This window comes from Agelaius tricolor, unplaced genomic scaffold (assembly GCF_023055355.1).
Source record: "Agelaius tricolor isolate 1412-34295 unplaced genomic scaffold, bAgeTri1.0.p SCAF_30, whole genome shotgun sequence".
NCBI lineage: Eukaryota > Metazoa > Chordata > Aves > Passeriformes > Icteridae > Agelaius > Agelaius tricolor.
Genome location: NW_027269290.1, coordinates 4202594 through 4228806, shown reverse-complemented (window position 1 = coordinate 4228806; position 26213 = coordinate 4202594). Strand labels below are relative to the sequence as shown.

General features: G+C 53.8%; 1 protein-coding gene across 3 annotated transcripts in view; it reads left to right on the top strand.

Annotated features, from left to right (window-relative positions):
- The first annotated feature begins 2427 nt into the window (after window positions 1-2427).
- The window catches only part of RASSF5 (Ras association domain family member 5), a 34189-nt gene continuing 10403 nt past the window's right edge, over window positions 2428-26213 (top strand). Inside the window, exons 1-2 of one of the 3 annotated variants that reach the window (XM_071450289.1) lie at window positions 2428-2758; window positions 14668-14789. In XM_071450289.1, coding sequence (XP_071306390.1) covers window positions 2443-2758; window positions 14668-14789 — 438 coding nt within the window. In that variant the 5' untranslated portion in view covers window positions 2428-2442. Of the gene's footprint in view, window positions 2759-14667; window positions 14790-20895; window positions 21410-26213 lie in introns of those variants that run through there. The other 2 variants (XM_071450292.1, XM_071450291.1) reach the window with 2 other exon arrangements.

Below are 26213 nucleotides of genomic sequence, written 5' to 3'. Positions count from 1 at the left end.
AAAGACCTTCTAAAAATTAATCTTGCTGCTTAGCACAGAGCAAAACTCCAATTTTCCCAGCTGCATTATTCCTCCTTTGGTTTGCAGCTGTTATTAGGGGCTGCTTATGGCACTGGGCTGCTGTGATTCAGAGCCAGTGTTTTAATCCATCCTTCAAATTAGAATCCTTGAAAAGGATTTAGATATTCTCAGCTTATCCTGTCCTCAGGAGTACACGGGAGACGTCAAATTCAGCTTCCCCTAAGCCTGGATTCACCCAGCCCAGCTCTGCCTCTCCCCTCCCTTCTCTCCCAAAAACCTGAATGCAAATGGACAATGGGAATATGCACAATTCCTTCCCAATATCTCATCTAAATCTCCCCTCTTTTAGTTTAAAGCCACCCCCTTTGTCCTGTCACTAAAAAGTCACTCTCCCTCTTTTCTTTAAAATCCTGATTTTCATGGAGCTGTCTCGTGGGATGGTATTGGGAAAATGAAAGTCCAGAATGGTGCAGAGGGGACTTCTGGAATCCAAATGAAACAAGAATTTTCCTGCCAGTGTTAATTACTTGGGGTTTTCTTTTTCCCCAAAAAAAAATTTATCCTGTGGCCTAAAAGAGCTCCCTGTGCTGTCAGCTCTGAATACCTGAAGGGACAGCTGGGAAGGACAATGACTGTCACGAGCCTCTTGTGTAGCCTGTGCTTGCTGTGGGGACAGAAAATATTACATTTATTTAGTGTCTTATGCCCTGAGACTGCAGAACAGAGACTGGAGATGTCTCTTGGGATGTTATTGAGAAAATGAAAGTCCAGGATGGTTTTAGGAGGTTCCCAGCCAGGTGCCAGCTAGACCTTATTGTGGGTGATTCCTGATACAATGAACAGCTTGTGGAGGACATCCCCGGCCGAAATTCAGGGATAATTCTGTCGGAATTTCAGTGTCCAAACCAGGAGGAGGGAGAGCAGCAGAGCAGGGCCGGTGCCGTGTCTGCAGGGTGTCCTGCAGGTCTCAGGGCTGTGTCACCCTCCAGGCACGCACCCAGAGCAGCAATCACCCTCGGGCCAGCAGGGAGGGGGGACAGGGACCTTCCCAGCCCCGTGACACCCCCGGCTGGAAGGAGGGGACAGGCAGGGCCAGGTGCAGCCGTGCCCAGGGGAAGGGGTGGCAGCACACACAGTGTCTGACTCCTGGCAGTTTTTCTACTGCTAACTCGAACTTTTTGCAGTGGCTGCTCAAACTCTCTGGTCTGTGTGTACAGCTGTGGGAGGATTTGATGGGAAGGGAAGGGAAGGGAAGGGAAGGGAAGGGAAGGGAAGGGAAGGGAAGGGAAGGGAAGGGAAGGGAAGGGAAGGGAAGGGGAAGGGAAGGGAAGGAAGGAAACAAGGAAGGAAGGAAGGAAACAAGGAAGGAAACAAGGAAACAAGGAAGGAAACAAGGAAGGAAACAAGGAAGGAAGGGAGGGAGGGAGGGACTCCTGGTACAGAATACCTGCATGGAGCAGCCCGAGCTGCTGCCATATTTTCCCTTTCAGGTTTCCCACGGGAGATCAGCTGGGGGAGGGAATCCCTGCGTGTCGCAGCCCCACAGAGGGACAGGGGCTTCTCCCCACGTGTGACCGTGCTGCTCCCACGGGGACAGAGCCGTGACAAAGCGCTGGGGAAAATCCTCTGGCTGTGCTTTGTGGGAGCCCCGGGGGATGCAGGGACCCCCTCGCCGGGGAACCCCAGCCCCACGGGGTGTCTGTCCGGCAGGAGAGCCCCCCGGGGAATGAGGTGGGAGCTGGGAGCAGGAGATGTTTGTGAGAAGGCTCAGCCACGCTCCCCTTGGCCACCCCCCCACCGCCTGTCCCCAGAGTGATTTATGGGCTGTCCCCAGAGTGATTTATGGGCTGTCCCCACATCCACAGCCCCATCCCAGGGAGCAGCAGGGTGACAGATCCCACCCACAGGGGTGACTGTCCGGCAGGGAGAGCCCCCCGGGAGATGCACGGAACCCCGGGGAACCCCAGCCCCATGGGGTGACTGTCCGGAGGGGAGAGCCCCCCGCGGAACCCCAACCCCACGAGGGTGATTGTGCGGCGGGGAAAGCCCCCCGGGGGATACCCAGACCCCTCCTGGGGAACCCCAGCCCCACGGGGTGATTGTCCGGCAGGGAGAGCCCCCCGGGGAATGCACGGACCCCCTGCCCGGGGAATCCCAGTCCCATCTGAGCGGGGATTCCCGGCGGCAGAGCACGGGGACATTCCGGTGCGCGCCGGGGAACGCGGGGCGAGCAGCGCCGACACCGCGGGGGCAGCGAGCGCGGAGCGCCCCGACCCCGACCCTGACCCTGACCCCGAGGGTGTCCCCACGGGAGGGGCGCCCCGGGGCCGCTCCCGGTGCCACCCCCGCCCTCCCCGCCGCGTCTCCTCCCTCCGGCCGGGCCGAGCGCCCGCCCCGCCCCGCCGCCGCCGCTGCGAGCCCATGGCATCGCCGGCCGTGGGGCCGTGCCCCCGCCCGCTGCCGCCCCCCGTGCCCGGCTCCATGCGCCGCCGCCCGCCGGGCCCCGCCGCGACCCCCGCCCGTCCCGAGGGGAGCCCCGGCGGGGCCAGGGCTGCGCGGCGGCTGCGGCGGCGCGGGGGAGCCCCGCGGCTGCTGCCCGACGTGCGGAGCATCTTCGGGGCGGCCGGAGAGCCCCCCGAGCGCGGCCGCGGGCACCGCTTCGCCCCGCGCCTGCCGCGCCGGGGATGGTGCGACCTGTGCGGGGAGGCGGTGCGGGAGCGCGCCCTGCGCTGCGACTGTGAGTGCTGTCCCCTGCTTATCCCACCCTGCCTGCCCCTGCCTGCCCCTGCCTGTCGCCTGCCTGCCCCTGCCTGTCCCCTGCTTATCCCACCCTGCCTGCCCCTGCCTGCCCCTCGCTGTCCCCTGCCTGCCCCTCATTGTCCCCTGCCTGCCCCTCTCTGTCCCCTGCTTATCCCACCCTGCCTGTCGCCTGCCTGCCCCTGCCTGTCCCCTGCCTGCCCCTCATTGTCCCCTGCCTGCCCCTCGCTGTCCCCTGCTTATCCCATCCTGCCTGTCACCTGCCTGCCCCTCGCTGTCCCCTGCCTGTCCCCTGCTTGCCCCTCTCTGTCCCCTCACTGTCCCCTTGCTGCCCCTCTCTGTCCCCTGCCCGCCCCTCACTGTCCCCTGACTGTCCCCCGCTTATCCCCTGCTTGCTCCACGCTGTCCCCTGCCAGCCCCTGCCTGCCCCTCACTGTCCCCTGCCTGCCCCTCGCTGTCCCGCACCCCTGCCCTCCCCGCATCCCTCACCCTGCCCGGATTCTCCCCCCGGCCCCTCTCCCTCCCCTCGCCCCAGCTCTGCACCCCTGGGGTCCGGTTTGGCACCGGGCCGGGTCCCCCCGCTCCCCCGGGGGGCTGCGCACCGGGAGGGACCGGGCCGGGCCGGGGTCTCCGCGTGTGGGTGCGGTGCCGCCGGGCGGGTTTGGAAAATGCAGCTTTTCCAGGAAAGAGGAGATGATCGCTGCTGGGCGGGGTTGGCATCGGCAGCTCGCGGTGAGCAGGGAGGGTTGGCCTATGTAAAGCTTCCCAGCGAGGGGTAAAGTCCTCGAGAATTTGTGCCTGAAGCTCTGCCCGAGCCCCGGGTGAGGGAAGTAGTGCTAGTGATGGTTTGTGCCAGGGATAGTTTGTGCTAGGGATGGTTTGTGCCATTGATGGTTTGTGCCAATGATGGTTTGTGCCAGGGATGGTTTGTGCCATTGATTGTTTGTGCCAGGGATGGTTTGTGCCAGGGATGGTTTGTGCCATTGATTGTGCCAGGGATGGTTTGTGCCATTGATTGTTTGTGCCAGTGATGGTTTGTGCCAGTGATGGTTTGTGCCAGGGATGGTTTGTGCCAATGATGGTTTGTGCCATTGATTGTGCCAGGGATGGTTTATGCCATTGTTTGTGCCAGGGATGGTTTGTGCCATTGATTGTTTGTGCCAGGGATGGTTTGTGCCAGTGCTCCCTGGTGTGGATCCGGGCTGTGCTGGTGCTGTGGGTGCTCTGCAGGAGAGGTCGATTCACGTTTCCCCTGGCTGGGAGTGGGCACAGAGGGGACCCAGCTGGGGCTGTGCGGTGACGCCCCCGCCCTGTGCCCTGTCCCGGGTGCTGCTCCCGCTCCCTGGTGAGGAGTGACCCGGGTCAGGTGTGGCGGGAGGGGACAAGAAGAGGTTTTTGCAAAGCTGTCACTGATAACTTCGGGATTTGAGCCCTGCTGGCTGTGAAACTGCTCCTGCCCCGCTCACTCGGGGAAACTCTTTTGGGATGCAGCTGCTGGGCCTTGAGGGACTTGAAAATTTCCTGGTGGGGGTCAGGAACCTCTTGATTTTTGGGAGATTTTGATTCTTTTGAGAATGTGGCAGTGCTGATGCCGTTCCCCGCAGGTTTGCACCCACATCACCTGCACCTGTGGGGATGCCCTCGGTGCGGGTGTGGAGGGCAGCGAGGCCGTGCCGGTGCGAATTTGGGTCTGACCCGTCCCACTGGGGGTGGGGGAATGGTCGCTGCTCATTTTTGGGGTTGTTTAGGGGGCACCGGGGCAGTTCTGGTGCCCAGCTTGGCTTTCCTTAGCTCACAAACCCATTCAATGTTTTTTGGGGGATTTGTGGGGCGGGCAGGGCTCTCTCCGGTGCCTCCCGGCGCCGTTTGGGATGGAGGGCGGTCGGGGGAGGCAGCAGCACCATCTGGCCCTGCTGCAGCGAATTAGGGCTTAGCCCTAATGACTGCTGTTAATTAAATGTCACCCAGCCGCCAGCACAACGCGACGCGGGGACACGGCGGGGCTGGCACCCTGGTGGGAGGAGGGCGATGTAAATCTGATGTAAATCTGATGTAAATCTGATTTCTAGGGTGCACCTTTGCTTTCTGCCTGGCATTCCCGGTTCATTCCCTCAAAAGCTGCTGAGGGCCAGGTGATTCCCCGGGGCTGGGAGCTCCCGGCATGAACGGGTGTGCTTAAAGGAATGTCGAGTTTAGCAGAAATGAGGTTTATTTAAGGAGGAAAATCTTTGTCGAGGCTTTTTCACCAGCCCTTGAAGCTGGGGTGAGGTGCGAGGTGAGATTTTTGTGCTTTGAAATCCTGACTTGAAGTAGAAACTCACAGAATTTTGTGGTGTTGCGAAATGCTGCATAAAGAGCTGGTTTGAGGGACTTCTCACTGGCAGGATGTTTTCCATACTAATATTGAAACAGATTTTAAATAAGTCCATTTCCCTTTTCATTTCGCAGAATTATGCAGACCGTGGGAGTAGTTCTGCCTCAAAAACTCCCCAAACAACCGGGATGGGGGGCAGGGACACTCATATCTGCATTCCCTGTCATCCCAATAGTGATTCCCATTAAAAATGCCTGAGAGCTGCAGACAGGGCGTGCTCTCCCCCTTCGGTGAACATTTATTTTTTTTTTCTTTCTGATGTAGAGTTGCTGCTTGTTCGCTTTTGACTTGCAGCCTGAGGATACTCAGGTTTTTGTTTGTGCAGTTCTGGCCTATTTTTATTTACGTCAGATCTGACTGTATTTAGTAAAATGGGAAAGCGACATTCATTTTTTTAAATTTTTTTTTTATTTATTTCTTTTATTAATTTATTATATTATATAATTTATTTAAATAATTTTATTTTAAATTTAATATATAATATATATTATATATAATAAATTAAATAAATTAATATATTTAATATATTAATATTAAATATTACTGTTAAATATTGAATATATTAATATTAAATATTATTAAATATTTAATATTTATATATTGGATATATTAAATAATATATTATAATATATTAATTTATTGTGATTATTTACAGTTCACTCTGGAGAAAAGGAGTCTCAGGGGGACCCTCTCTGATTTTAACCCAAGCCCTGCCTGTGGGTGCTGCCCCTGAGGCTGGTGCAGGTGTTGCCTGAGGCATGGGAGCCTTTTTTTTTTCCCCCTGCTTTTATTTGGAATTTTCCAGGCTCTGTGCAGGACAGACATCCAGCATCCTGCTCCCAACTGGTGTCAGCATGAAAGGATGGGGAGGTGGGAGCAAATCCTACTGGAATTCCCTGAAAAATCCTCATTTTCAGCCTTGGAGGGCATGGTTTGGGCAGGAGGAGTAGCTGTGCCTTGAATAGCTCCTGTCTAACGTGTGTGGCTTTGTGTTGTCAGCTCTCAGAGCTGTCTGCAGTAAAATAAATCACCTCTGTGTGGGTGTAAATGCCTGTCCTGCTGCTGGGGGACAGACAGCTTCTCCTGCCAGCTTCTCCCAGCAGGGAGGAGCAGGGTGCAGAGGTGCTCTGGGGTGTTTGGGTGCAGTTCTTGGGTGTCCTGGTGACTCATGGCAGCTTCAAAGCCCTCTGTGTGTGCCACTGGCCTTTGGGACAGCACAGAAACCAGGCTGGGCTCGGAGCTGGGGCAGCTTCCTGCTGGGAGGGGTTGGGTGGGAATGGCTCAGGCGCTTCCCTTGGTGTCTCTGATAAGCGAAAATGAAGTATTTTGATATTTCTGTTGATAAAACCGCACGTGGCTGGCTGGAGGGTGGTTTCTCTGCAAGGAAACCAGCCCTGGCTGCTTCCCTTGTGGGCAGGGCTGGCGTGGGGCAGCCCTGCAGGGAAACCTCAGAGTGTGCCCAGCACCTCTGCAAAGCTGGAGCCAGCTTTGATCTGCAGCTCTTGCCACACAGACCCAGCTCAGCAAATCACCTGAGCACCCAAATGGGGTTTGTGCCTCTGCTCAGCCCAGCAAAGCTGAGACCTCAGCATCCAAGTGGGGTTTGTGCCTCTGCTCAGCCCAATAAAGCTGAGACCTCAGCATCCAAATGGGGTTTGTGCCTCTGCTCAGCAAAAACTTGAGCACCCAAATGGGGTTTGTGCCTCTGCTCAGCCCAATAAAGCTGAGACCTCAACATCCAAATGGGGTTTGTGACTCTGCTCAGCAAAAACCTGAGCATCCAAATGGGGTTTCTGCCTCTGCTCAGCTCAGCTCAGCATCCAAATGGGGTTTGTGCTTGTGCTCAGCCCAGCAAAGCTTGGGACCTCAGGATCCAAATGGGGTTTGTGCCTCTGCTCAGCAAAAACCTGGGCACCCAAATGGGGTTTGTGCCTCTGCTCAGCCCAACAAAGCTGAGACCTCAGCATCCAAATGGGGTTTGTGCCTCTGCTCTGTGCAGCAAAGCACCTCAGCATCCAAATGGGGTTTTTGCCTCTGTTCTGCTCAGCTCAACATCCAAATGGGGTTTGTGCCTCTGCCCTGATCTCCCTGAGCAGCTCCTGCTGTTTTCAGGGCCCTGTGCTGAATCAGCCCCTGTTTCCTTAAGCTGGTAAAACACGATTTCTCTTTGTGATTTGTAGAGCAAACTTCAGTTCTAACCCTGCTGGTTCTCAGGGAGCCGTTTGTTTAAGATAACGAGCTCTTTACCGAGTCCTTTACCCGCACGAGGCTCTGCTCGCCCTCTGCTGCTGCTGCTCCTGTGGTTTTTGTGTCTCTCCTCCCACACTCAGCCTCACCACTGTAAACAACGATCGCCGACAGGACCCACAGCACTTGGCATTTCTGTCCCATTCAGCTGATCCGGGCAGATCCCTGCAGCTTTTCCTGCTGCCAGGTGGGGATGGGTGGGGACAGGGTGGGGTCCAGGGGTGCCTCCCGCCCACTGCAGGCAGGGTGTGCCCCTCCCCGGGCGGGGATGGGGCTGTGGGCAGGACAGGGACAGGGACAGGGACCTGCCCAGAGCTGTGGCACAGGCGCCCGGGGTGCCCCAGCTCTCCAGGGCGATGTTTCCTGCTGCATTCCACCTGGGTGCCTTGGGAAGGGTTTATGGGGAGAGACGCCCGCCAAGGCTCCAGCTCCCACCTTGCAGGTTGGTCTTGGGGTTTCTCTCTCTGTTTTATCCCAGTGGAGCTCAGTGGGGTTTGCTGGTCTCCATCTCTCACCTTGCGCATTGGTTTTTGGGTTTCTGCCTCTGCTCCATCCTGGTGGAGCTCAGTGGACTTTGCTGGTCTCCATCTCTCACCTTGCACGTTGGTTTTTGGGCTTCTCTCTCTGTTTTATCCCAGTGAAGCTCAGTGGGGTTTGCTGGTGTCCAGCTCCCACCTTCCAGGTTGGTTTTTGGACTTTTCCCTGCTTTGCTCGTTGGTTTTTGGGTTTCTCCCTCTTCTCCATCCCAGTGGAGCTCAGTGGGGTTTGCTGGTCTCCAGCTCCCACCTTGCAGGTTGGTTTTTGGGCTTCTCCCTACTTTGCACATTGGTTTTTGGGCTTCTCTCTCTGTTTATCCCAGTGGAGTTTGCTGGTCTCCAGCTCCCACCTTCCAGGTTGGTTTTTGGGTTTCTCTCTCTGTTTTATCCCAGTGAAGCTCAGTGGGGTTTGCTGGTCTCCATCTCTCACCTTGCAGGTTTGTTTTTGGGCTTCTCCCTACTTTTCAGGTTGGTTTTTGGGTTTCTCTCTCTGTTTTATCCCAGTGAAGCTCAGTGGGGTTTGCTGGTCTCCAGCTCCCACCTTCCAGGTTGGCTTTTGGGTTTCTCCCTGCTTTGCTCATTGGTTTTTGGGTTTCTCCCTCTTCTCCATCCCAGTGGAGCTCAGTGGAGTTTGCTGGTCTCCATCTCCTTCCAGGTTGGTTTTTGGGCTTCTCCCTACTTTGTACGTTGGTTTTTGGGCTTCTCTCTCTGTTTTATCCCAGTGGAGTTTGCTGGTCTCCAGCTCCCACCTTCCAGGTTGGTTTTTGGGCTATTTCCTGCTTTGCAGGTTGGTTTTTGGGCTTCTCCCTACTTTGCACGTTGGTTTTTGGGTTTCTCTCTCTGTTTTATCCCAGTGGAGCTCAGTGGAGTTTGCTGGTCTCCATCTCTCACCTTGCAGGTTGGTTTTGGGGTTTCTCTCTCTGTTTTATCCCAGTGGAGTTTGCTGGTCTCCATCTCTCACCTTGCAGGTTGGTTTTTGGGTTTCAGGTTTGAGAGAGGCTCTCTCAGGTTGGTTTCTGGGTTTCTCCCTCTGCTCCATCCCACTGGGGCTCGGTGGAGTTTGCTGGTGTGGCTCTGGGAAGGAGAGAGGTGGCTGCAAAGCCCCCTGAGAGGACTCAGTGCTTTTGCTGCTCAGGGTGGGCTTTGGACTGGTTGAATTCCATCTTTTTCACGCCCTGTGTGGTGCTGGGTGTTTGTCCTGAGCAGGGAGGGCGTGGGGACTGGGTACAAAGTGGCAGATTCCAGGGGCATTGCTGAACTGGTGCTTGTGTCCCATCCCAGGACACCTGGTACAGCTGTGACTGATCCACCGTGGGATGGTTTGGGTGGGAAGGAGCTCAAAGCCATGGCAGGGACACCTTCCACTGCCCCAGGTGCTCCCAGCCCTGTCCAGCCTGGCCTGGAACATTTCCAGGGCAGCCCCAGCTGTGCCAGGGCCTCCCCACCCTCACTGGGAACAATTCCTTCCCAATATCTCATCTAAATCTCTTTTATTTTAAAGCCACCCTTCTTATCCTATTGCTAAAAAGTCACTTAAAACCCTGATCCTGATTTTCATGGATGGCTCTACGAGCCTCTCTTAACTATGTGCAGAGTTTAAATCAATATTATAAACATAATTAATCTCAGTGTGTTCCTTTAACCTCTGATTAAACACTGGGGGCTTTTTTTTATCCCTCAAACTTTTAAAGACTGAAAAAGCAGTGTTTAAAAGTGCTGAAAAGCAGCAAAGAGAGAAGGGAGGATGGGGGGAAGAGACCTCCCTGCACAGGGCCCAGTCCTGTGCTTTCTCTCCCTAATCTCTTCCGTTGGGTTATTTTATCTTATCAAGCAAAAAGCCCCAGAAATAGAAAGTTTTCCATGGCTTACAGGAGATGCAAGAGCCCTGAGCTGCTCAGAAAAATAAATAAATAACCCTTGAGATGGCAGCAGGTTGTAAATGGCCAATGTCAGGGCTTTATCTCCGTGGGGGAAAAGGCCTCTGGTGGGAGCAGACAGAGCAGGCCCTGGATCGAGTTGTATCCCAGAGCATTTGGGGTTGGGACGTGCCTGAGGAGCTCCTGGAGGATGCCAGAGGGGGAGGAGGGAGCAGCCTCTTGTTTTGGGCTCATAACAAAGAGAATCCGTCAAATCTTCAGGCATTTCCCCCGAGGCAAGCCCTGCTCCAGGGGACTGTGCCCAGCCAGGAGGCCCAGCAGGGAGGTGCTGCTGCTTCCAGGTAGGTGCTGATGGGATTGGGGGGGTTTTGAATGGGTTTGCTGCTGATTTTTGGGGTGTGGGGTTTGCCTGGGCACTGCTGAGCCCAGCCTGGACGTGGGGATCTGTCGCAGGCATCTTTTATGGAAAATCCTTTCCTTGGGAGTTTTCCTCCTGAGAAGCTGAGAGGCCTCAGGAACAAAATGTGAACATTGATTATCTGCTGCTGTGGGATGCAACAGGTGCATCTGGGATTGGGCTCATGTGGTTGTTTCTAATTAATGGCCAATCACAGCCCAGCTGGCTCGGACTCTCTGTCTGAGCCACAAACCTTTGTTCTCATTCCTTTCTATTCTTAGCCTAGCCAGCCTTCTGATGAGGTCTTTTTCTTCTATTCTTTTAGTATAGTTTTAATATAATATATATCATAAAATAACAAATCAAGCCTTCTGAAACATGGAGTCTCTTCCCTCATCCTGAGACCCCTGTGAGCACGGACACAGGATCCTGCCTGGGTGGGCACAGGGCTGGCACCACACCTGTGGCACCAGGTGGCTTCACCTGCTCCTCTGGCTCCTCTGGCAGGAGCACAGGGCATGGCTGCTGTCCCAGCTGCCACCCCAGAGGGGCATTTGGGCTTGGTTAAATCGTGCCAGCAGCTGGGGTGACAGCTCTGTCACTGCCAGGGGCTGCAGTGGCACAGGGACCTCACAGATTGTGCTGTGTGAACCTGTCAGATCATTCTGAATCCATCCACAAAAGCTAAAAGATTTGACAGCTCAAATGAAAGAAGATAGTGAGTCCTAGTTAAATGATTTGTTCCAAGAATGGAGCTTTGCACCTTAGCTAAAAAAGCTTTGCAAGATAAGTCTCTATGTATTGTTTTAGTAGTTACATCAGTAGTAACACCCTGCATACTTCAGTGTGTGCAACAAATGATGAACAAAACTATCAAAGAAGTTTTTATCATACAAGAGAGAGAAGTAAAAAATAAATTCACAGAGAGTTGTCAAAATCTCACAGAGATAATAGATAAAAGTATAGACATAGAAGAAAGTTTTCAATTAAGACCTTAGAATCAACAAGACTTTTTCAAACAATAACTTGTAACTTTTATCCAACACAATTTATGCCCTTTGAACTAACTAGGCTTTCACAGCATTAAATTGCTGTGTTGTAATATAGCAGGGCTTAGTGCAAGCAAAAAAATGCTTCAAGTAAGTAACAATCAGAAATATAACTATGCCCTTTGCTGACCAGAGATGGGGCAACTGAGAGGTGTTTTAAAAACTTTTATTCCATTTCTCATTTGAAGGGTGAGACAATAACAGTTGTTGTAATTCACACCAGCACAATCAGAAACCAACTATTCCCTGATTACAGAACACTATTAGCATTTCTTGGCCTGTGTGCCTGAACAGGGACATGTGTGTTAAATGGGACATGTGTTAAAAAGGACATGTGTTAAAGGGGATGTGTTCAGACATGTGTGCCTGAACAGGGACCTGTGTTAAAGGGGACATGTGTGTTAAAAGGTACATGTGTTAAAGGGGACATGTGTGTTAAATCTACGAAATGCAAGTAATAAACAACAGGATTATGAAAGTTTCTTTTGAAGTCCAAACCATCTGGTTTAGACCAAAAAGTGCCAAGGTGAGACTGCAGTGATGGAGCATTTAATGGGCATTTATATTGCCCATTTCATCCCCCTGAGTGACTTTACCTGTGAAAAAAGGGAAATTCCCTTCAGCCACCAAAGCTTTTCACAATATCTTGACCTTTTTCTCTCTTTTTTTTCTTTTTAAACCCCTCCATTTCCAAGTGTTCCATTGTTTGACTGGAATGGAAATTATCTTCAAGCCTAAGTGGAGGCATCCTGCTCCTCTTGGCAAACTGCTCACGTGGCTGCTTCCTAAAGCTGTGCAGGGTTTCTAAAATTAGTGTTCCCCACCGGATCGGCGGTGATTAGGGTCTGTTAATAGGTGACGGTGACTAAGGAGGTGTCACCCTTTAATCCCACGGAGAAATGCCACAGTGGGAGGAGGTGCCTGGCGATTGGCGTTCCTGCGGTGCAGATTTCCTGTGTGACACCTTTGGCTGCCCAAATGTGAAAATCCGGGCACAGGGGACAGAGGGGACGTTGTGGTGGTGGCAGATGCTCAGGTGAAGCCACAGCTGGAGCATTCTCCAGCTGGCAGCTCCAGCAAAGACTTGGCCAATGTCCCCCATTGAAAAGCTGTTCCAGTTGCTGCAAAGGTCATGCATTAAATTACTGTGTAACTGCAGCTTATCTCTAATTAAAATTAAAAAAAAAAAAAAAAGAAAAAGCCAAATCTCCCTGCTTTTCCCCCAGGCTGACTTGAGACAACTGGCTTGGAATAGGAGAATGACAGACAGCTCATGCCAGATGAATGTTAAATGATAAATGATAAATGATTTCCCTGTTTCCTCTGGAGGTTGATGTTCCCCCCCCTCAGGCAGCAGCTCCCAGCACTGCTTCAGCTCCTCTCATTCATTCTCATTCTCAGGCATTGCAGAATTCACCAGAGCTGAGCAGAAATCAGTTTCCAGAGCAAACATGGGATATTCCTTTGCTTTCCTGCATGCCCCAGACGTTCAAAACCAATGACCCAAATGCTAAAGGGAAAAAAAAGAAAAGAAAAAGGAAAAGTAAGAAAAACAAAAAATAAAGAATATATATTTAAAATAAATTTGAGCAGAAATCAGTTTCCAGAGCAAACATGGGATATTACTTTGCTTTCCTGCAAGCCCCAGACATTCAAAACCAATGACCCAAATGCTAAAGGAAAAAGAAAAAAAGGGAAAGGAAGAAAAAGGAAAAAGAAAGAAGATGTATATCTAAAATAAAAGTTCAGTGGTTCTTTGCAAGGCCACGGGACTGGTGCAGGGACAGGCACTCACATCCCCCTGTGGAATCAAATCTCTTGCCTTGTTTTTAGGATAGAATTATTTTTTTTCCAGGTTGGTGACCGCTCTGGAATTTTGGGCAGTGTAGAAAGTAAATGTGAGGCTGTTTGTCTGGCAGTTAAAAATTAAAAGGCTCAGGTGGGCCATTAAAGTGGCAGCAGGTTGGTCATGCAGTCAGGAGGCTTTGGAGGAGTTGGGGCTTGCAGCAGTGATGGTCACAAATTTGGGATAATGGAGCTGCCTGTGCCAAACGTGCCCCTCTGCAGCTGGGGCTGAGCAGGGCCCTGTGCCTGAAGGGGTTAAAGCTGCTCTGTGCAGATCACCCGGGCACGACTGGGTTAATGTCTGCCACTGGGGCAGCATCCAAGGAAAACAGGCACAGAAAAGCCTTGCTGCACCTGGGGGCAGGAGCTCAGGCCCTGCTGGGACGTGTCCAGGGGTGAGCTGGGGCCATGGTGGCACCCGGGACCTGCCCTCTCTGGGGCCATGGTGGCACCTGGGACCTGCCCTCTCTGGGGCTTTGGTGGCACCTGGGACCTGCCCTCTCTGGGGCTTTGGTGGCACCTGGGACCTGCCCTCTCTGGGGCTTTGGTGGCACTGTGTCCCTGCCCTGTTCAGGGCTGGATTTGGGGCTCTGGTGGCACCGTGTCCCTCCCCTCTCTGGGGCCATGGTGGCACCGTGTCCCTGCCCTGTCCAGGGGGTGAGCTGGGGCCATGGTGGCACCCGGGACCTGCCCTCTCTGGGGCCATGGTGGCACCCGGGACCTGCCCTCTCTGGGGCCATGGTGGCATCTGAGACCTGCTCTCTCTGGGGCCATGGTGGCACCCGGGACCTGCCCTCTCTGGGGCCATCGTGGCACCGTGTCCCTGCCCTCTCTGGAGCTGATGGTGGCACCGTGTCCCTGCCCCCTCCAGGGGTGATTGGTGAACATGTGCCTGAACATGTGTGTTAGAAAGGACATGTGTATTAGAAGGAACGTGTGCCTGAACAGGGGCCTGTGTTAAAAGGGACAGGTGTGTTAAAAGGGGACATATGTGTTAAAGGGGACATATGTGCCTGAACAGGGACAGGTGTGTTAAAGGGGACGTGTGTGCCTGCACAGGGACAGGTGTGTTAAAGGGGACGTGTGTGCCTGCACAGGGACAGGTGTGTTGAAGGGGACACGTGTGCCTGCACAGGGACAGGTGTGTTGAAGGGGACATGTGTGTTAAAGGGGACATGTTCCTGAACAGGGACAGGTGTGTTGAAGGGGACATGTGTGCCTGCAAAGGGACAGGTGTGTTGAAGGGCACATGTGTGCCTGCACAGGGACAGGTGTGTTGAAGGGGACAGGTGTGCCTGCACAGGGACAGGTGTGTTGAAGGGGACAGGTGTGTTGAAGGGCACATGTGTGCCTGCACAGGGACAGGTGTGTTGAAGGGGACAGGTGTGTTGAAGGGCACATGTGTGCCTGCACAGGGACAGGTGTGTTGAAGGCACCTGTGCCCGTGCCCCAGCTCTGGCCGTGCTCTGATCCCTCTGCTGCAGCCCCGTCCCTCCGCGCTGTCCCCAGTGTCCCCAGCCCCGGGGCAGCCCCGGTGCCTCACGCTGTCCCTTTGTCCCTGCAGACTGCAGGTACACGTGTCACCAGGAGTGCCGCAGCCTCATCCAGCTGGATTGTCGCCGGCCAGGCCAGTGCCAGAGCCAGCTGTCCCCAGAGAGCACCCTCAGGGTGCCACCCTGCAGCCAGGTACGTGGGGAGGGGCCTCTGGGGGGGCACAGCCTGGGGGTGACCTGCACAGAGCTGATCTCCTGCTCACAAGGGGAGAGAGGGCTCCGGAGTGTCACCGAGATGTCACCTGCAGCCTGGGAGTGTCACTGAGGTGTCACCTGCAGCCCATGAGTGTCACTGAGGTGCCACCTGCTGCCCAGTAGTGTCACCGAGGTGTCACCTGCAGCCCATGAGTGTCACCGAGATGTCACCTGCAGCCCATGAGTGTCACTGAGGTGTCACCTGCAGCCCAGCAGTGCCACTGAGGTGTCACCTGCTGCCCATGAGTGCCACTGAGATGCCACCTGCAGCCTGGGAGTGTCACTGAGGTGTCACCTGCTGCCCAGCAGTGTCACTGAGATGTCACCTGCAGCCTGGGAGTGTCACTGAGGTGCCACCTGCAATCCAGCAGTGTTACTGAGGTGTCACCTGCAGCCCAGCAGTGCCACTGAGGTGTCACCTGCAGCCCATGAGTGTCACTGAGGTGTCACCTGCAATCCAGCAGTGTCACTGAGGTGTCACCTGCTGCCCAGGAGTGTCACTGAGGTGCCACCTGCAGCCCAGCAGTGCCACACTGAGGTGTCACCTGCTGCCCAGCATTGTCACCGAGGTGTCACCCGGTACCTGTTGCCAATTCCCTGAATTTTGGGACTCAGGCTGGGAGGCCCTCCTGGAGCAGTTTTGTCTCAGGAAGGAGAGAGCCACTGGATTTTTTTGCTCTTCAGGTTCTTGTTTATTATTATCTTACCCAGAGTTTTGCACGCTGCCCACACCAGGCTCAGCAGGCTGGAAAAGCACCACAAAAATGGCCAACGGTCTCTTGTTCCAAGGTCTTTAAAACCAAACAATCCAGTTAAGAACTGACACCTGGATTATTTCCCTTTTAACCCAATAATTGGTCCTAAAGAGCCCACAATGTGGATTTTTCTACCCAATTACAAAATGCCACCCAAACCCCTGGAGAAGGAGGAAGAAGAAGAAACCCAGGAGGACACCCTGTGCCCTCCATCTTGCTTCCATCCACAACATACTAAAAACCCCAAAACCTCAATTTCTCACCAAGTGATACACCTATTATATTGATTATAATTATACTATGTTACATTAAAGAATATAATATAGTATTAAAGAATACTAAACTAAATTCTAATACTAAATTCTATTAACTATTAAGCTAACTAAATTCTATTAAATTCTAATTTTAATAATAAATTCTATTAAACTAAACTATACTAAACTATATGATATTAAAGAATACTAAACTATACTAAAGAATACAGAAAGGATACTTACAGAAGGCTAAAAAGATAATAATGAAAACTGGTGACTCTTTCCAGAATACTAAACTAAACTATACTAAGGAATACAGAAAGGATACTTACAGAATGCTAAAAAGATAATAATGAAAACTTGTGACTCTTTCCAGAGCCTCAACACAGCTTGACCATAATTGGCCAATAAATCAAAACAATTCACAGGAATCCAATGAAACAATCACCTGTGGGTAAACAAAGTCCAAACACATTCCAAAGGAGCAAAACACAGGAGAAGCAAATCAGATAGTTATTGTTTTCCTTTTTCTCTGAAGCTTCCCAGGAGAAGAATCCTGGGCAAAGGGATTTTTCCAGAAAACATGACAGTGACAGCAGTGCCTGTGAGAGAGGATTGATACTGGGATGGGGCTGGGGATGGGTTGTTCCATCACAGGGTGCACACATCAGCACCAGAAATGCATTTCCCAGGGCAGGAGCGTGGATCTCCAAGGGATGCTGGCTGCCAGCCTTGTTTTGAGAGTTTCAGTAGTCCTGGGGGATGGAGACTCTTCAATCCCTGTTAGGCCGTGCACTAATCCCAGGCTTACTCCGGAAGGCTCAGCCTGGCTTTAATCCTGCAGTGTCTGGGGCTGCTGCGTGGGTGGCACAGGCTGCAGGGCCAGGGGGGCTCTCACCAGGGAGGATGGGAGGGGAGAAGCTTCAGGAGACCTGCCTGGAGTGGATGTGGCTGGCATGGAGCCCTTGCAGGCTCTCTGTGCCTTTGGGAAGCGTTTGGAGCAGCTCTGCAGGGACGTGGTGGGGTCACCAAGGGTTCAGAACAGGAGTGGATGTGGCTGTTCATGACCTGGCTGGAGTCACCATGCCTCCAGGTGTTCAAAACAGGAGTGGATGTGGCTGTTTGTGACCTGGCTGGAGTCACCATGCCTCCAGGTGTTCAAAACAGGAGTGGATGTGGCTGTTCGTGACCTGGCTGGAGTCACCATGCCTCCAGGTGTTCAGAACAGGAGTGGATGTGGCTGTTTGTGACCTGGCTGGAGTCACCATGCCTCCAGGTGTTCAGAACAGGAGTGGATGTGGCTGTTCGTGACCTGGCTGGAGTCACCATGCCTCCAAGGCTTCAGCACATGAGTGGATGTGGCTCTTTGTGACCTGGCTTGGTGGCTGTGGTGGGATCCAGTCAAAGAGCTTTTCCAGCCTTGATGATTCCATGGTTCTATGTTATCTCCCTCGTTACAACCCCCTGTTTATATCCCTCTCTGTGGAGGACCCCCCTGATGCACTCGTGCAGAAATGGAGATGGAAATTTGCACTTTTCCAAAGGCAATGTAGGGTTTCTGTTTTGAGTGTGGGATTGGTTTTCATCCATCCTTTGCTGGGCAGCTGCTGCTCAGAATAAAATGATCAGGGAGGATGGGAGGGGAGAAGCTTCAGGAGACCTGCCTGGAGTGGATGTGGCTGGCATGGAGCCCTTGCAGGCTCTCTGTGCCTTTGGGAAGCGTTTGGAGCAGCTCTGAAGGGACGTGGTGGGGTCACCAAGGGTTCAGAACAGGAGTGGATGTGGCTGTTTGTGACCTGGCTGGAGTCACCATGCCTCCAAGGCTTCAGAACAGGAGTGGATGTGGCTGTTCATGACCTGGCTGGAGTCACCATGCCTCCAGGTGTTCAGAACAGGAGTGGATGTGGCTCTTTGTGACCTGGCTTGGTGGCTGTGGTGGGATCCAGTCAAAGGGCTTTTCCAGCCTTGATGAAGGTCTTCTCCTTCTCCTTCTCCTTCATCTCTTGATGAAGGTGTTCTGTAGTTCTGTGTTCTCTCCCTCATTACAACCCCCTGTTTATGCCCCTTTCTGTGGAGGACCCTGATGTGCTCGTGCAGAAATGGAGACAGAAATTTGCAAAAATTTCATTTTTGGGTTTTTTTCTATGTAGAGCTGAGCATCTTCAAAGAGTTTTCCTTTCTTTAAACTGTATATGAGTAGCCCCACTTCTGATTCAGTATATTTTTCTGTATCAAGAGGACATTTTGACAAATTCCAAGTTTTAAACATGGATTTGTTCATGTGTGTAACCCTGCTAGCACTTTCAAAATCTTCAGGATAAAATTTAGAGCCCTTTTGCACAGAAGAGAAGGAAAAGGTTGGAAAAGATGCAAGTCTAAGGATACCAATTTCAGCCTTATTTCAATTCTTAATTTTTTTCAATTCTTATTTATTATCTTATCTCAAGTATTTCAATTCTTTATTTTTTTCTGCACACGTGCAGAAATGGAGATGGAAATTTGCACTTTTCTGAAGGCAATGTAGGGTTTCTGTTTGGTGTGTGGGGTTTGGTTTTCATCCATCCTTTGCTGGGCAGCTGCTGCTCAGAATAAAATGATCAGGAGGGATCATCTGAAGTGGGATGGGATTGATATTCCTGAATTATGCATCACAAATGGCTCAGAGTGGGTTTTTCCAGGTGTCTGAAGTTTAAATTTGTGTGTGGTTCCACCTCCTTTGGATGTCACTGGGTGACATCCAAGGCCCCAGCAGTGCTGGGCTCTTGGAGAAATGAGAGAGGCTCGTTTCACCTTCAGGGCCCTCAGCCCAGCCAGGGTTATTGATGGCCCTAATCACAAACAGGGAGCCCGTGCTTTGTGGCCATCCATCACCCTGCCAGTGTCACCCTGGGGAGGGGCAGCCATCCTGGGCCAAGGAAACAAAAGGGTCCCTGCAATTCCAGCAGCAGCCAGAAATCCATCAGCCCATCCCCAAGGCTTGGGGATTGCACCTCGGAATCCTCAGGGCATCCTGGGCTCCCTGGGCTGATTTGAGGGTTAATGAGGGTAAATGGCTGCAGTAAAACTCCATCATTCATTATGGATAATCAGGCAAAAATCATTGCCAGCTTTGCTTGATCTGAGCATGCAGCCACGTTCCTGGAGGGTTTCTGTTGGTCAGGCAGGTTTTGCTGCTGGAAAGGAGGAGGATGGAGGGAAAATAATGTCAATATTCCAGTAGGAGACTAACAGGATACCTGATTACACTGGCAGGAGGGGAAGAGGCCTGAAAACACATTAAAAAAATTAAATAGCTGGCATAATTGGAAGTCATTAAATCATATTATCAAAATTAAGCAAAGTGGAAGCACCAGAGAAATAACTATTTTAATATCACCTATTTAAAGACTGTTACCAGGTAATACCAGGCATTAATAATTTGGGCTTTGATCCAGTTCAGTATTTAGGAGTGTTTTACATTTGGGTCCCAGATCTGCCTCCCAGGGTGGCATCCAGACTCTGCTGAAGGTGCCTAAATCCTCTGCTGGTCTCCTCCCAGGAGCACCAGGGTCTCTCTGTGGGTCTGGGGGGGCTGATGTGCAGGGAACCATTGCATGGAGCTGCTGCTGAACAAAGGGGGCCAAAGGCATTGGGTTTATTTGGCTTTGTTGTATTTTTGATGGAGCTGATGTCCCAGGCTGGGGGACTGCAGGGAATAAATGAGGGATTCTTGGAGAATCCAGAGGTTGCACCCTGGTTCCACTGGGAAACTTTTGGGCTGAGGCTTCGTGGAAGACCCCAGTGCTGCTGCTCCCAAGTCTCACTTTTTGCTGGTGTTGCACATGCTCAATTTAAGCCTCTTTCTCCTCTAAATTTATCCCTGTGGAGCAGAGGGGGCTGTGCTGCTGCCATAAGAACGGGGCTTATTTATTCCCTCTGTAAATCAGGCACTTGGATCCCTGCCTTCCTCTCTCTGGGATGCAGATGTTGCCAGTCTTTCCATCCCCATTGGCATTCAGGGCATGCTGCTGTGGTGGGCACGGAGCTCTCCAAGCTTTGGAGCAATTGAAGTTCTTCAGCAGATGCAGCTGTGGAAGGGTTTGGAGCAACATCTGCAATGTGTCAGGAGGAGAGGTTTTGGGGCTGGGTGGGAAGCCAAAACCTTGCTCCTCCAGGGCTGCAAGACCTCCCCCTGGCTTGTGAGAAGGTCTTGGAGCCCTGGAGGAGCAAGATGAGATGAGATATTGGGTAGAAATTCCTCCCAGTGAGGGTGGGCAGGCCTGGCACAGGCTCAGAGCAGCTCTGGCTGCCCTGGATCCCTGGCAGTGCCCTTGGCCAGGCTGGGCAGGGCTGGGAGCACCTGGGACAGTGGAAGGTGTCCCTGCCATGGATCCTGCAGGGAGCAGAGTCCTTCCCCTGTGATTTCCCCCAAGCAGGAAGGGTCACAGCTGCTGTAAAAGCAGCACCCAGGAGCTGAAGCTTTTTCCTGGGCTGCAGTCAGAGCTGCCTCAAGCTGGGTGTTGAGATTGCTCCTGCTGCTCTGAAATCAGCTGCAGGATGGAGCCCTGGAGGAGCAGGATGAGATGAGATGGGATACTGGGGAGGAATTCCTCTCAGCTCTGGCTGCCCCTGGATTCCTGGCAGTGCCCAAGGCCAGGCTGGGCAGGGCTGGGAGCCCCTGGCACAGTGGAAGGTGTCCCTGTGGGGAGCAGAGCCCTTTTCCTGCCCGGCCCCACAAACCTCAGTGATCTCCACCAAGCAGGAAGGTCACAGCTTCACCCCGGGGCTGAGGCTTCTTCCTGGGCTGCAGTCAAAGCTGTCTCAAGCTGGGTGCTGAAATTCCTCCCGCTGCTCTGAAACCCGCTGCAGGATGGACAGACACCCCCTTGCGATGCTCCTGGCACCCCGAGGGGGCCTGAGCTGCATCCCCACCACCCCAATTCCCTCGGCTGGAGCCTCGGCAGCTCCCAGGGATGCTGTGGCAGGCACAGAGCCCCCCACAGCCCTCCGTGCCTCCGCCTTTTCCCTCTCCACGGTGCTGCCAGAGCTCCCAGGCGAGCCGGGGCCAAAATTACGAGCGGGGCCACGAATTTTGCAAGAGGAAGTGGCCGGGCTGCGGCAGTGAGAGGCGAGGGCAGGAAGGGGAGGCGATGCTGCCGCTGCTGCCGGTGCTGCGCGGGCACCCCGGGAGCGGCGAGAGGAGCGAACCGAACCGAACCGAACCGAACCGAGCCGAACCGAAGCGAAGCGAGCCGGGAGCGGAGCGGAGCGGAGCGGGAGCTCTGCCCCTTCCATGCTGCGCAGGGAGGCGGGTGCAGGAGGCGAGGCGAGGCGAGGGAAGGGTTCCCCGGCGAGCAGCAATAGCTGGGCAGGATGAGCAGAAGGAGCTGCCGCAGATGAGCGGCGAGCCGGGGATGTGAGCGCGGGGCTCGCCTCGGTCCCCCCGAGCCCCCCCGGCTCCCATGACCATGAGCAGCGGCTACTGCAGCTTGGATGAAGACCTCGAGGATTGCTTTTTCACGGCCAAAACCTCCTTCTTCCGCAGCGCGCACAGCAAGGTCCCTGCCAAGGTAACGCGGGGATGCCGGGGATGCCGCACCAAAAATGAGCTGGGACCGGGGTCAGGGCAGAGCTGCCGGCCACGAGGGGGTCCTGCCCTCTCCTCTGAGGGGTCTGCACGCTGCGGGGTTTTTTCAGCCTTTTCCAAGCCGGGTTTCCCCGTTTCCCGGGGATCCACGCTGCTCTCGGGGTGTTTTTTCATCTTTTTTTAGGGTCAGGCTCCCCGGCGGGGATCTGTGGTTTGGCCTCGCAGAATCTGCACCGAGGGTGAAAATTGCACCTGTGGGGCGGATAGGAAAGTTCAGGGCAGGATTAGTCTGGGAGCTGATCAGCACGGTGGTGAATGTGGTTCTTTTCTGGGAGCTTGGGGCTGTGTGTGCCTGCCTTGGAGAAGGACAGAAGGTTTGGCTGGGCAGTGTTGCACCCAGGATGAGATCTGTGTCTCAGCAACGTTCACAACGCTGCTTCACAGTTTTTAAATGTCTGTTTAAAAAAGAAGAAAATGAAAAAATTAAAAATCCTTGCCATGAACTTTGGGGCCCCAACTAGAGCTGAGCATAAAAGGAGAAGGTGCTGCTGCAGAAGTGGGAGTTTCACACAGGAACGAGAGCCCTGCAGAGATCAAATCTGGCCCAGGGAGAAGCTTTTTCACTGAAAATCCTCCTGTAAACCACCAGCACCGACTGCTCCCGTCCAGCCTCTGCTGTTTTTGCACCTGCAGAGCTGCAACCCCCAGCAGGTGCTTTGGGGTTCCTGCAGCAGCTCCAAGGGCTCTGCTTGGGCAGGGGGAGCTGCTCTGGAGGGGGAGCTCCAGCCAGCCTGGAATTTTACTGAATTTCTCTGCAGAAATGGTTTAAGATGGGATATTCCCCGCTAGCCAGCAGCTCCCTCTCGCTATGATTAACAGACACGTACTGCTGGTTCTTAAATGTCATTTGATGATTCATTTCTGGAGGAGATGGAGGAGATTGGGGTGCTGGTGCAGCCAGAGCTGCTCTGTCTGAGCCAGGGCACTGCAGATCATCCTGGAGGAGCCCTGGAAATCAGCCTGGGCTGTTGCTGTTTGGGATTTCTCCCTCTCAGAGGAGTCGGGGGCTGCTGCAGCCCCTTTGTGCCCAGCTCCTCACCTGGATGTGAGCAGCGTGGGTGGCAGAGCTCAGGCTGCCAGAGAAGATGGAGCCTCTCAGGGGTTTGGTGCTGTGGAGAGGAAATGGTTGCTGTGCATGAAGAAAACAACCCCACACTGAGCTGAGCCCAACTGGTGTTGTGTAATGGGGCTGTGTGAGGAGGTGGATTCTCACAGAGGTGGAAACCACGCTCAGGCCTTGGTGGAGGATGGTTCTGGGGGGGTTCATGGCTTGTTTGGGGTTGGTGGTGGTGCAGGTTCTGCAGGAGGAAGAGGTGGTGGTGGTTGATGTCTCTCTCGGGTGTTGATTCACTCCCTGCCCTCTCTTTTCAACTTGGCACCTTATTAAAGTGGTAATGATTGAATGTGGAGCATTTCCACCCCTGCAAGAGCTGTGTGTGACAACAGCTCTGCCTTTCACCACCTGCTCCTGGCCACGGGGTGGAATCATCAGCTGAGAGCCCAGGGTGAGTTTTCCTGGTGGATGTGGTTGGGAATGGTGCTGATTGTCCAGCCTGGGTGCCAGGAGTGATTGCTGAGCCCAGGGCAGGAGGAAGAGAAATCTGGATAACTTAGGGATAAATGTCCTGAAAGACACAGGAAACACCTCTGGGGAGGAAATGAGCTGTGGGTGGGTAGGAGGGGACATCAGGCCACTTAAGGGAGTGGGATTTGATCTGTAGGATTACAGAAACCATTTTTCTGATTGAAACAACTGTATTAGTCTGGAGAGCCTCTTTCTAGGAGTGCTGTAATTCCTTTTTATTTTAGGAACCATCAGCGAAATCACTCTTCATTAGCAGAGAGCTGGTCTAGATCTCAGATGTGACCCCATCCCTGCAGATCCATTACTTTGCATTTTTGGGCCTCTCCAGCTGAGTGGCTTCAGTGGCTTCTGCCTGAAGCCTGATTGCCTAAAACTCTGCAAAATTCCTCCTGGAGTTCTGCACCAGTGGCTGACGAGAGAGAGGGAAGGGGGCACGGGAATGAGAAGCACAGGAGGGGCAGAACCCAAGCAAAGGTTGGACGAAGGGGTCTCCAAGATCCCACCCAGCCTTGCCCCACAGCCCCAGAGCTGGCTGGTGCTCAGGGCAGGTTTGTGGGGTGCAGGGAGCCAGCTGGGGCTGGCTGGGCAGCCTGGGCATGGCCAGCCTGCTGCAATGCAGAGGAGCTCCAGCCTGGAGCCCCCCGAGATGCAGCTCCCTGGGAGGACCTTGTCAGCTCTCAGTGCTGAGCTGAGATGTGGCAGGAAAATCGGTTTCTAAGTGAAATCTCCATGGCAATCAAAACACTGAGCCCATCTTCACTTGCTGTAACCTCTCTGAAATGCAGCAGCCATCCCTCTCCCCTGCCTGCTGCCTTTTCCTCTGAACCCCAGAGCAAACCACAGCGCCCAAAGCAAACCACAGCACCTCATCTGAGTTTCTCAAAGGCAGGGAAGTGTTGGGGGTGTTTAAGGTTTTTTGGGGATTTTTTCAGTGCAGATCTCCTGTAAGATTCTCCCCCCTGCCTGTCTGTGCTGGAGCAGTGGATCCTTTTCCAATGTAGTGCTGTGAACCCTGGGAGTGGGTGTTGGGTGTTGTGCAGGGCTGGAGAGCTCTGTGAGAGCAGAGATGTCCCAGCTCTGGTGACAGCTCTGTCCCCAGTGTCCCTGAGCTGCCACCACTCCTGCTGCAGCTGGATTTACAGATCTGACCTCTTGGTTCTGACATTTCTGACTGAAATCTGGAGCATTCACATTCATTTCCAGTCCTTATGCTGGGCTGTGTTTGTGTCACAGGTGATGCTGCTCTGAGCTGCAGCTCCACAGCCAGGGACACTCAGATGTGCTTCTCCAGCCTTTGCTTGCTGGTGTTTTAAGACAAATCTTTCCTTAATAAGCAGAAAAATTGAGGATTGATGGCCTAGCTCATAAAATCCCTTCAGAGGAGATCTCTGAACGAGGAGCCAAAGGGAGAGCTTGGCTTTGGGAATGCTCTGGTTTGTCCCAGCCTGGCTGGTGGAAAGGGGGATGGAGCTGTGCCCAAGCACACCAGGGAGGACTTGGCCACCCCTGCCTGAGATCAGACTGCCAAGAATGTGGTGATGCTGGGCCAGATCCATCCCCAGAGCTCTGCTCTGCAAATTCATTAATGAGAGAGCTGGGGAGGAGAACTGGCTGGAGGTGAAGGGCAGGGATGGTGGCCCTGGGGCTGCAGGGATGGTGGCTCTGGAGCTGCAGAGAGGAGTTCCTGGGGCTGCAGGGATGGTGTCCCTTGGGCTCCAGGGATGTTGGCCCTGGGGCTGTAAGGAGATGGCCCTGGAGCTGCAGGGATGGTGTTCTTTGGGCTGCAGGGATGGTGGCCCTGGGGCTGCAGGGATTGTGGCCCTGGAGCTGCAGGGACTGTGGCCCTGGGGCTGCAGGGATGGTGGCCCTGGAGCTGCAGGGGTGGTGGCCCTGGGGCTCTAAGGATGGTGGCCCAGGGGCTGCAGGGATGGTGTTCCTGGAGCAGCAGGGATGGTGTTTTTGAGGCTCCAGGGATGGTGTTCCTAGGGCTGCAGGGAGGAGTTCCTGGAGCTGCAGGGATGGTGTCCCTTGGGCTCCAGGGATGGCGGCCCTGGGGCTGCAAGGAGATGGCCCTGGAGCAGCAGGGATGGTGTTCTTTGGGCTGCAGGGATGGTGTTCTTTGGGCTGCAGGGATGGTGGCCCTGGGGCTGCAGGGATGGTGGCCCTGGGGCTGCAGGGATGGTGGCCCTGGCTCCAGGGATTTGTCTGGTCCACCTTTGTCTGTCCACTCAGACTTTCTCCCTCTGCTGCTTTCCCATGCCTGGTTTGCTGGTGCAGCCCCAGTTCCTGAGCTGCTGCTCCTCCAGGCTGGACCAAACAGCAGCTCCTGGGTCCCACCTGGAGCTGTTATCCCCAAAACCAGGAGCCCAGCGTGGTACAAGGCTTCTGCCTCAGCTGCTTTTGAAAGGTTTTTAAGTTGGGAGTTGACTTGAGAAGGTGAGAGGCTGTGGGGAGGGTGGTCTTTGAATGTGGGCTGTGTTTCTCCTGGCATCCTTGTAAATGGCAACATCTGTCACAGGAGGTTTCCTTGTTGCCTCTCTTGGCTTAGAGCTCCTTTGAGAGCTGTCACCATCATCTCCGTGACCCCTGGGCTGTCCATAAAAGCCTGGCAGGAGTTTACAGCTCATTAGCTGAGTGCTGGCTCGCACAGAGGGACTGAGTGGTGAATCCTGCCCAGCCCCGGGCCATGGGCTTTGTGTGCCGCGGGTCCTGTCCCCGTCCCGGGCAGCCTTTGTCCCGTGGAGCATTAGCCCAAGTGCCAGCTGCGGCTGCATCACTCCTTACAATGGGGATTTCTTACAGCTGAGCAGCAATGTGGGTTGGGGAGGGCAGGGGAGGGCACAGTGGGTCCTGGGCTGCTCTGGGTCCCCTTTCCTCTGGCTGCCACACCAATGTCCTGTGCTGGTTCCTCTGGCTGCCACACCAATGTCCTGTGTCCATCCCTCTGGCTGCCACACCAATGTCCTGTCCCTGTCCCTCTCTCTGCCCCACCAATGCCCTGTGCCCTTTCCTCTGGCTGCCACACCAATGTCCTGTGCTGGTTCCTTTGGGTGCCACACCAATGTCCTGTGCCTGTCCCTCTGGCTGCCACACCAATGTCCTGTCCCTCTCTCTGCCACACCAGTGTCCTGTGCTGGTTCCT